This window comes from Neophocaena asiaeorientalis, unplaced genomic scaffold (assembly GCF_003031525.2).
Source record: "Neophocaena asiaeorientalis asiaeorientalis breed wild unplaced genomic scaffold, Neophocaena_asiaeorientalis_V1.1 scaffold315, whole genome shotgun sequence".
NCBI classification, from domain to species: domain Eukaryota; kingdom Metazoa; phylum Chordata; class Mammalia; order Artiodactyla; family Phocoenidae; genus Neophocaena; species Neophocaena asiaeorientalis.
In genome coordinates, this window is record NW_020172011.1 from 2,142,214 (window position 1) to 2,153,783 (window position 11,570).

At 38.0% G+C, this 11,570-nt stretch overlaps 1 protein-coding gene across 4 annotated transcripts in view; it reads right to left on the reverse strand.

Moving 5' to 3' along the window:
- The window catches only part of SLAMF6 (SLAM family member 6), a 28,828-nt gene extending 17,637 nt beyond the window's left edge, over positions 1 to 11,191 (reverse strand). For all 4 annotated transcript variants that reach the window (XM_024750453.1, XM_024750446.1, XM_024750454.1 and 1 more), the window contains exon 1: positions 11,069 to 11,191. In XM_024750453.1, coding sequence (XP_024606221.1) covers positions 11,069 to 11,174 — 106 coding nt within the window. In that variant the 5' untranslated portion in view covers positions 11,175 to 11,191. The remainder of the gene's footprint in view (positions 1 to 11,068) is intronic.
- Between the last annotated feature and the right edge of the window lie 379 nt (positions 11,192 to 11,570).

The following is an 11,570-nucleotide window of genomic DNA, read 5'->3' on the forward strand; positions in this document are numbered from 1 at the left end:
ACTCCTCCACCATCTTGAAGGTCTCTCTGGCATGATATATTTAAAATGATGGAAGGGAAGAACCTACAGCCAAGAATACTCTACCCAGCAAGACTCTCATTCAGATTTGGACAAGAAGTCAAAACCTTTACAGACAAGCAAAAGCTAAGAGAATTCGGCACCACCAGACCAGCCTTGCAACAAATGTTAAAGAAACTCCTCTACGCAGGAAAGAGACTAGCAACTTAAAACAAACAAACAAAAACAATAACCACAAAATAAACTTGCACATATATAGACTGATATATCAAAACCTCATGGGAACAGCAAACCCAAAAACTGCAATAGATACCCACACACAAAAGAAAAAGCAACCCAAACACAACACTAAAGACAGTCATCAAATCACAAGAGAAAAGAGCAAAAGAGGAAGGGAAGAAAAAAGACCAACAAAAACAAACCCAAAACAACTAAGAAAATGGCAATACGAATGCACATATATATATATATTTTTTTTTTTTTTTCTTTGTGGTACACAAACCTCTCACTGTCGTGGCCTCTCCTGCTGCAGAGCACAGTCTGCAGACGTGCAGGCTCAGTGGCCACGGCTCACGGGCCCAGCCGCTCTGCGGCATGTGGGATCTTCCCGGACCGGAGCATGAACCCATGTCCCCTGCATTGGCAGGAGGACTCTCAACCACTGCACCACCAGGGAAGCCCACGAATGCACATATTGATAATTATCTTAAATGTAAATGGATTAAATATGCCAACCAAAAGACATAGACTGGCTGAATGGATACAAAAACAAGACTTGTATACATGCCATCTACAAGGGACCCACCTCAGACCTAGGGACACATACAGACTGAAAGTGAGGGGATGGAAGAAGGTATTCAATGCAAATGGAAACCAAAATAAAGCTGGAGTAGCAATACTCATATCAGACAAAATAGACTTTAAAATAAAGACTGTTATAAGAGATAAAGAAGGACACTACACAATGATCAAGGGATCAGTCCAAGAAGAAGATATAACAATTGTAAATATATATGCACCCAACATAGGAGCACCTCAATATATAAGGCAAGTACTAACAGCCATAAAGGGAGAAATCAACAGTAACACGATAATAATGGAGGACTCTAACACCCCACTTTCATCAATGGACAGATCATCCAGACAGAAAATCAATAAGGAAATACAGGCCTTAAATGACACATTAGACCAAATGAACTTAATTTATATTTATAGGGCATTCCATCCAAAAGCAGCAGAATACATATTCTTCTCAAGTGTACATGGAACCTTCTCCAGGACTGACCACATGCTGGGTCACAAGGCAAGCCTCAGTAAATTTAAGAATATTGAAATCATATCAAGCATCTTTTCTGATCACAACGTTATGAGATTAAAAATAAACCACAGGAAAAAAACTATAAAAAACACAAATATGTGGAGGCTAAAACATATGCTACTAAAGAACAAATGGGGGCTTCCTTGGTGGCGCAGTGGTTGAGAGTCTGCCTGCCGTTGCAGGGGACACGGGTTCATGCCCCGGTCCGGGAAGATCCCACATGCCGTGGAGCAACTAGGTCCATGAGCCATGGCCGCTGAGCCTGCAAGTCTGGAGCCTGTGCTCTGCAACAGGAGAGGCCACAACAGTGAGAGGCCCGTGTACCACACACACACAAAAAAAAGAACAAATGGATCATTAAATAAATTAAAGAGGAAATTAAAAAAATACCTAGAGACAAATGAAAATGAAAGCACAATGATTCAAAACCTATGGGATACCTCAAAAGCCGTTCTAAAAGGGGAGTTTATAGCAATACAATCTTACCTCAGGAAACAATAAAAATCTCAAATGAGCAACCTAACCTTATGCCTAAAGCTATTAGAGAAAGAAGAAGAAGAAGAACAACAACAAAAAAACCCCCAAAGTTAGTAGGAGGAAAGAAATCATAAAGATCAGAGCAGAAATAAACAAACAGAGACAAGGAAAACAGTAGCAAAGATCAATGAAACTAAAAGCTGGTTCCTTGAAAAGATAAACAAAATTGATAAACATTTAGCCAGGCTCATCAAGAAGAAAAGGGAGAGGATTCAAAACAATAATATTTGAAATGAAAAAGGAGGAGTTACAAATGACACCACAGAAATACAAAGGATCATAAGAGACTACTACAAGCAACTGTATGCCAATAAAATGGACAACCTGGAAGAAATGGGCAAATTCTTAGAAAGGAACAGTCACCCAAGAATGAACCAGGAAGAAATAGAAAATATGAACAGACCAATCACAAGTACTGAAATGGAAACTGTGATTTAAAAACTCTCAAAGAGCAAAAGTCCAGGACCTGATGGCTTCACAGGCGAATTCAATCAAGCATTGAGGGAAGAGCTCACACCTATCCTTCTGAAACTGTTGTGAAAAATTGCAGAGGAAGGAAAATTCCCAAACTCATTCTATGAGGCCACCATCACCCTGACACAAGACAAAGATACCACAAAAAAGGAAAATTACAGGCCAATATCACTGATGAACATAGACTCAAAAATCCTCAATAAAATACTAGCAATCTGAATCCAACAGTACATTAAAAGGATCATGATCAAGTGGGATTTATCCCAGGAGTGCAAAGATTTTTCAATATCCACAAATCAACCAGTGTGATATACCACATCAACAAATTGAAGAAAAACACCATGTGATCATCTCAATAGATGCAGAAAAATATTTTGACAAATTCAGCACCCATTTATGATAAAAAATTCCCAGAAAGTAGGCGAAGAGGGAACATAATAAAGGCCATATATGACAAAACTATAGCTAACATCATACTCACTGGTGAAAAGCTGAAAGCATTTCCTCTAAGATCAGGAAAAAGACAAGGATGTCCAGTCTCACCACTTTCATTCAGCATAGTTTTGGAAGTCCTAGCCATGGCAATCAGAGAAGAAAAAGAAATAAAACTAATCCAAATTGGCAAAGAAGAAGTAAAACTGTCTCTGTTTGCAGATGACATGATACTATACATAGAGAATCGTAAATATGTTACCAGAAAACTACTAGAGATAATCAATGAATTCCGTAAAGTTGCACAATGTAAAATTAATACACAGAAACCTGCTGCATTTCTATATACTAACAATGAAATTCAGAAAGAGAAATTTAAGAAACAATCCCATTTACCACCACATGAAAAAGAATAAAATACCTAGGAATATACCTACCTAAGGAGAGAAAAGACCTGTACTTTGAAAACTGTAAGATACTGATGAAAGAAATCGAAGATGACACAAACAGATGGAAAGATATACCATGTTCTTGGATTGGAGGAATCAGTACTGTTAAAATGACAATACTACCCAAGGCAATCTACAGATTCAATGCAATTCCTATCAAATTACCAATGGCAAGTTTCACAGAACTGGAACAAAGAAAAATCTTAATTTGTATGGAAACACAAAAGACCCCAAATATCCAAAACAATCTTGAGAAAGAAAACTAGAGCTGGAAGAATCAGGCTCCCTGACTTCAGACTATACTACAAAGCTACAGTCATCAAAAGAGTATGCTGCTGGCACAAAAATAGAAATATAGATCAATGGAACAGGATGGAAAGCCCAGAAATAAACCCACACACCTATGGTCAATTAATCTATGACAAAGGAGGCAAGACTACACAATGGTGGAAAGACGGTTTCTTCAACAAACGGTGTTGGGAAAACTGGACAGCTACATGTGAAAAAATGAAATCAGATAATTCTTTAACACCATACACAAAAATAAACTCAAAATGGATTAAAGACCTAACCTATAAAACTCCTAGAGGAAAACACAGGCAGAACACCCTCTGACATAAATCACAGCAATATCTTTTTTGATCCATCTCTCAGAATAATGGAAATAAAAACAAAAATAAATGAATGGGACCTAATTAAACTTAAAAGATTTTGCACAGAAAAGGGAACCATAAACAAAATGAAAATACAACCCACATATTGGGAGAAAATATTTACAAATGATGTGACCAACAAGGGATTAGTCTCCAAATTTTACAAACAGCTCACGAGGCTTAATATCATCAAAACAAACAACCCAATTTAAAAAAATGTGCAGAAGACCTAAATAGACATTTCTCCAAAGAAGACATACAGATGGCCAACAGGCACATGAAAAGATGCTCAACATTGCTAATTATTAGAGAAATGCAAATCAAAACTACAAGACATCACCTCACACCAGTCAAAATGGCTATCATCAAAAAATCCACAAACAATAAATGCTGGAGAGGGTGTGTAGAGAAGGGGACCCTCTTGCACTGTTGGTGGGAATGTAAACTGGTACAGCCACTGTGAAGAACAGTATGGAAGTTCCTTAAAAAACTAAAAATACAGCTACCATATGACTCTGCAATCCCACTCCTGGGGATATATCCAGAGAAAAACATGGTCTGAAAGGATACATGTACCCCAATGTTCATTGAGGCACTGTTTACAATAGCTAAGATATGGAAGCAACCTAAATGTCCATCAACAGAGCAATGGATAAAGAAGATGTGGTATATATATACGATGGAATATTACTCAGCCATTAAAAAGAATGAAATAATGCCATTTGCAGCAAAATAGATGGACCTAGAGAATGTCATACAGAGTGAAGTAAGTCAGACAGAGGAAGAAAAATATTGTATGATATCCCTTATATGCAGAATCTAAACAGAAATGATACAAATGAACTTATTTACAAAACAGAAACAGACTCACAGACTTAGAAAATGAACTTATGGTTACTGGGGGGAAGGATCAGGGGAAGGGATAGTCAGGGAGTTTGGGATCGACATGTTCACACTGCTATATTAAAAATGGATAACCAACAAGGACCTACTGTATTACACAGGGAACTCTGCTCAATGTTATGTGGCAGCCTGGATGTGAGGGAAGTTTGGGTGAGAATGGCTACATGTATATGTATGGCTGACTGAGTCCCTTTGCTGTGCACCTGAACCTATCACAACACTGTTAATCAGCTACACTTCAATATAAAACAAAAAGTATATATAAAAAAAAAAGAGTCCACAAAATATCTATCAGAGCTAATAAATGAATTAAGCAAAGTTGTAGCATAGAAGATCAATTTACAAAACTTTACAATTACAACACGTATTTTTACAATTGTAAATTTACAATTGTAGAGTTTAAATTTGTATTTTACAAATACACATTGTATTTTTATTATTTTAATTAATTAATTAATTAATTTTTTACACATTGTATTTTTAAACACTAGCAATGAACAATCTGAAAAGGAAATTAGGAGAACAGTTCCATATATAATAACATCTAAAATAATTAAATATCTATGAATAATTTAGCCAAGGAGATTCAAGACTTATATGCTGAAAACTATGAAACGTTTTGAAAGAAATTAAAGAATACCTAAATAAATGGAACGACATCCTATGTTCATGGATTGTAGGATTTAAGATTAAGTATTTGGCAATACTACCCAAAGCAAGTTACAGATTCAGTTCAATCTCTATCAAAATTCCAACGACTTTTGTGACTTTCTTTTTCATAAATAGAAAAGCCATTCTTCAAATTCATATGGGATTGTAAAGGACCCCAAATAGCCAAAACTATATTGAAAAATAAAAACAAATTGAAGAACTCGCACTTCCCAATTTAGAAATTTTCACAGCTACATTAATCACATGCCAGTGCATTGCTGGTATCAGGATAGACATATAGATGTCTATATGGAATTGAATTGAGAGTCCATAAATAAACCCATACATTTATGGACAATTAATTTTTGACAAGAATGCCAAGATCTTTCAATGGGGAAAGAATGTTTGCTTCAACAAATAGTGCTGGGACAACCGGATGTCTATAAACAAAAGAATGAAGTTGAACACCTCCCTCACACCTATACAAAAATCAACTCAAAATGTTTCAATAACTAAATATGAAAGCAAAACATTATGAAACTCTTAGAAGAAAACATAGGTGTAAATTTACATGATCTTGGATTTGGCAATGAATTCTTAGATATCACAACAAAAGTGTGAGCAGGAGAAGAAAAAATAGATAAATTAGACTTCATCAAAATTAAAAACTTTTGTGCATCAAAGGACATTATCAGGTAATGAAAATAAAACTTACAGAATAGGAGAAAATATTTTTAAATCATATATCTGATAAGGGTCTAGTATTCAACGTAGTTAAAGAGCTCTTATAGCTCAAAAAAAAGAAAGACAAATAATCCAATCAAAAAGGGACAAAGGACTTGAATAGACATTTCTCCAAAGAAAATATACAAATGGCCAATAAGCACATGAAAAGATGCTCAATATCATTTGTTGTTAGGGAAATGCAAATCAAAACCACAATATACTTTACATGTATTAAGATGGTGATTAATAATGATAACAACAATAATAATAGTAAATAATTGGAAAATAAGTTTTGGTAAGGATGTGGAGAAATTAGAACCCTTACACATTGCTGGTGGGATTGTAAACTGGTACAGCCACTGTGGAAAAAACTATTTAGTGATCCCTCAAAAAATTAAGTACAACATTACCATATGATCCAGCAATTTCATTCCTGGTTATATACCCAGAAGAATTGAAAACAATACTTGTACAAAAATCTTCATAATAGAACTATTTGCAAAAGCCAAAAGGTGGAAACAACACAAATGTCCATCAGTAGATGAGTGGATAAATAAATATGGTACACACATACAATGGAATATTATTCAGCAATAAAGAGGAACAAAGTACTGATACATGGTACAATATGAATAAACATTGAAAACATTGTACTAAGTGAAAGAAGTCAGACATAAAAAGTCACATGTTGCATGACTTCATTTATAGGAAATATTCAGAATAGGTAAACCCATTGAGCCAGAAAGCAGATTGGTGTTTGAAGAGGGATAGGGTGAAGGAGAAATGAGAAGTGATTGTTTAATGGGTACAAGGTTTCCTTTTGGGGTGACTAAATGTTTTGGAGCAATAGAAGTGGTGGTTGCCCAACATTGTGAATTTACTAAATGTCACTGAATTGTACATTTTAATATTATTATTTTGTTTTGTGAATTTCACTTTAATGAAAAAAAAGAAAGACAAAAATTTTCTGTGCACATGGAGACACAACTGAGGCTAGATCTGTAGTGGGAGACTGAAAACTGGGAGGTGTGGAAGGCTGGTAGTCCAGTGGGCACAGACCACAGATTCTGAGAGGTGGAAAGACACAGTTGTCCTTGAGGATAGTGACAAAATATAAACAACTCTCTGCCTGTGGTGAGCAGCAATAAACATTTGAAGGTGTGGATGGTTAGTAAAGTAGATAATGCTGCTCAGGGGAAGGGGAGTCATCGGATTAAAATCTCTTAGCAGAAGAGCCTGTAAGTTTTTGACTCAAAACGTCAGAATCATTTGGTTGGCCCATGTGTATTGGCTGTACATATATTTCCTACCACTCTTCTCTCTTCAGCATCAGAATACCTGTATCTGCTTCCTGCAAACACACTTGAAGAATTTGTTCTTATTTCTCCATCCCTCCAACTCCACTGTGACTAAAGTCTCATGAGTGTGGTTCATGAAGCAGCATTGCGGTTGCCTGGGAGCTTGTTATAAATGCAGAATCTTAGTCTCCATTCCAGAATCAGCATTATAATAAGATTTCCTAATAATTTGTATGCATATTGACATTTGATAAGTAAGTTCCCACCTATAAAGAATAAAACGGAGAAGCAAATGAGATTCATTTTCTCCAGGGCATGATAATGTCTGATTTCAGTTATACCAATTGGGATTATTCTTAACATGGTTTATCTTTTCAGATACATTTCTTAAAAGGAGCAAGTTATGGTGTCCAGCCCCTTGAAAGAATGTAGGCTGGCATGAGTCATCTTCCTTCATGCTTGTTTTCGAGATTGATTTTATTTGTGCCATACTCTTGTCACAGTAGTTTTCTTTCCCTTCCTTAATCACTCCAAACTCTTCCCTGCACCAGGGCCTTTGCACATGTAATTCCCACTGCTTTGAATGCTTCTTCATTAGACTCCTCCCCTGTTTGACTTCTCACACTCCTTAAATATCAGAGGAGATGCTACCTTTCCAGAAAATCCATTCCATATCACCTCATCCAAAGCAGATCCTCTTGTTTTTCTCTGCAATTGTACTGAAACCAAGAAGGACACTATGGGGACTCCTGGGCATGGAAGGCTTTATGTCCCCCATTTCTTGTTTGTAGGGAATAGACTCCAGCCTCCATGACCTTCCCTGAGTTCCTAAGGGCGGATTAGAATAGTTGCTAATCAAGGAAGAGAGGGGATGCAGAGACGAGAGAGGAGCAGCCAAGAAACAATAGTGCAACCTTGGGGCAGGGTCCTGGTTCCGCCTCAAGGGTTAAACAGCAATATCTTTGAGCTCTTCTACAGAACTAAAACCCCCAAAATGGAATATATCAGCATTCTTCATTCCAGATTAAAGGAACCAGAGAAGCTCTTCAAGAAGACCATCTGAGGCCAGATTAAAGGAACCATAGAAACTCATCAGATTACCTGAGACCAAATTGAAGGAGTGCAGGTCCTGCACACACCCTAATCTTATCAGCAACCCCAACCTTGAACGGTTGCTATAAAACTCCTCACCAGGGCTTCCCTGGTGGTGCAGTGGTTGGGAGTCCGCCTGCCGATGCAGGGGACACGGGATCGTGCCCCAGTCCGGGAGGGTCCCACCTGCCGCCGAGTGGCTGGGCCCGTGGGCCATGGCTGCTGGGCCTGCGCGTCCGGAGCCTGTGCTCCACGGCGGGAGAGGCCACAGCAGTGAGAGGCCCACATACCACAAAAAAAACCCCAAAAAACTCCTCACCAAATGGTCCCAGGTTGGGACACACAGTTTTTAAGGACAGGAGCCTGCTGTGTCTCCCTTGTCTGGCAAAGCAATAAAGCTACACTTTTCTATTTCACCTAAAACTCTGTCTCTGAGATTCAATTCAGCACCAGTGTACAGAAGCCAAGTTTTCGGCATCAATACCCTGCTTATTTTCTTCCTAGTATCACAGTTTATAATTATATATACATTTATGTGAATATATAACTTTGTATAAACTAACTAGCAGAGTAAAGTGGTTATGAATACAGACTCTGGAGCCAGGTTCCCTGATTTCTAACCCTGGAAATCACTGCTTTCCTCCTGGGCTTCAGAACACCTGCAAAACACATTCAAGTATGTTTCTTTTCTGCACCATCCCCACTTCCCCCATAACAGTGTGACATTAAGCAAGATACTTAAGTGATGTATGCCTTCTTTACTCTTCCTTAAAGTGAGGATACTGTATATTTCATAGGGCCCTATGAGAAGTATTGTTGGGAATGAGGAGAAGCAGGGGAATTTTAACCTGAGGACGTTCAGAACATTTAATTCTAGAGATGGGTTCAATTTTGCAAGTAGGCAAAGACACGGGTCTCTGCTCCCATGCTGGGGAGTGGCTCTTGAATGTGTAAGTAAATTCTCTCTCTTTCTACATCTTATACTTATTTCCCAAGTTTCTGTCCTTACACTTTTCTCCTTAACTTCATTTATTACTTCTATGCTGTGACTTCTAAGCTTCCAGCCTCAGCTCTACCTCCAATCCTAAATTTCCAGCTGCTTTCAGGAAATCTTCTCATGGATATCACACTAACATCTTAAAATTAGTAGCTCCAAAATAGAAATCACCTTCTCTTTATGGCTGCTCCCTCATCCCCGCAACTTTGTAACCTTCTTTGGCTACTCTGAAATTTCACCCCCCCCACCAACATTTCATATCTCCTTTCCCTGCTTGATTTATTTCCTTATTATCATTTATCACTATCAAATATACTATTTCACTTATTTATCTTGTTTATAGTTTGTCTCCCTTGCTAAAAAGTTAACTCCACGAGAGCAGGAATTTTTGCATCCTTTGTTCATGGTGTATCCCCAGGAACTAGAACAGTGCCAGGCATCCAGTAGGTGCTCAATGAATATTTATTGGATGACAGTGAATTCTCTTCCCCCCTAATTCCCATTGCCAGTTAATCTAGTTAATTCTACATCTATGATGATTTTTGCTTCTGTCCTTCTTCCTCTTGTGCTGCTACCGTGTTTATTCAACTGTCACTGTTCCTCAAAAATATTGCAAGAGCTTGCCACCTACTGTCTAATGAAATTTGGGCAAGTTATTCAAAAAGGGGATAATAATAGTATAGACTCATAGAACTATCATAAGGCTTATGTATATAATGTATGTACAATATTTGACTCAGTTCCTGGAACAGTATGAGCCCTCAATGAATATTAACTATTTTTATCTGCTACCCTGGGCTAGTTCTGGGCTAGCTTTCCTGTTTTGTCTTCTGCCGCATCCAATACTTTGGCCCCAGCTGACCACTTGTGGTTCTCCAAACCTGACATGAACCTTCATGCTTTCCATGGAATGGACAGCAGGGAATGAGAAGCAGGCAGGATCAGATAATTCCTTTCTGTCTGCCAAATTGGGTGCTGCTGGACTAGATAGCCCCTGATTTGCATCAAAGGAAAGGAAAGCTGGAGAACGCTTTTTATCACAGTAAGCAAAAACTGAGAGGACTATTTCTAGTGTTTTAGTTGGGTTCAGAAATTTCGGCTAAGCCCAACCATAGAGTTTCAATATTTCCAATGAAGATCGTGAGGCTCAGGAGGAACGTGTAACCTACCTGTGATACCACAGTAAGTAAGAAGGCCTCTTTTCTTAACTTTAGGTCTCTTTATATCACAACATGCTGGTCATAAAACCCAAAGAGTCTTGTCTCATAAAACACATTTACCATGCCCCAGCAGATAATTCAATTAAATGAAAACACAGTTGAAGCTCTTAACTCTGAACCATCTCAGGCCATAAGCTTTTAGGTTGAGAGGAAACGGCAGTTTATCAGGAACCACTGTGAGCCCCACCAGATCCCTTGGCAGAGAGACAGACAGACACCTATAAATAGGTGATTTAGATTGAGCAAGCTGCACAAAACCAGGAGTGACTCATGACTACATGGGTCCGCTTCAGCATTTACCTGGGCCAAGGCAGGAGACAAGCGTGAGAGACTGGAGCAGCCAGATCATGCTCTTAGCAGTGGAGAATGGTGCTGGAGACCTCAAGGCAGTCAATGTTCTTGGCATTCTCTCATAGACTGAAAGTGCTTCTACTGAAACTGCCCTCTTCCTCTCAGAGGCGTGGCAAGGCTTTCTTCCCCTATACAAAGAGTTCCATTTTTATTTTATTACTCTATTTATTTCTTTTCTGAGCAAAGTGCAAAAATATTGTGTGTGATGTGAATTGGAATTTTCACTATCTATATCCTTTTTTCTTTCTTTTATATGGTAGTAAAACAACCTAAATTACATATTGTGGTTATGCAACCTAAAATTAACTGGGTTTTTTTTGAATTTTATTTTATTTTTTTATACAGCAGGTTCTTACTAGTTATCCATTTTACACATATTAGTGTATATATGTCAATCTCAATCTCCCAATTCATCACACCCCCACCCCCAATCCCCTGCCACTTTCTCCCC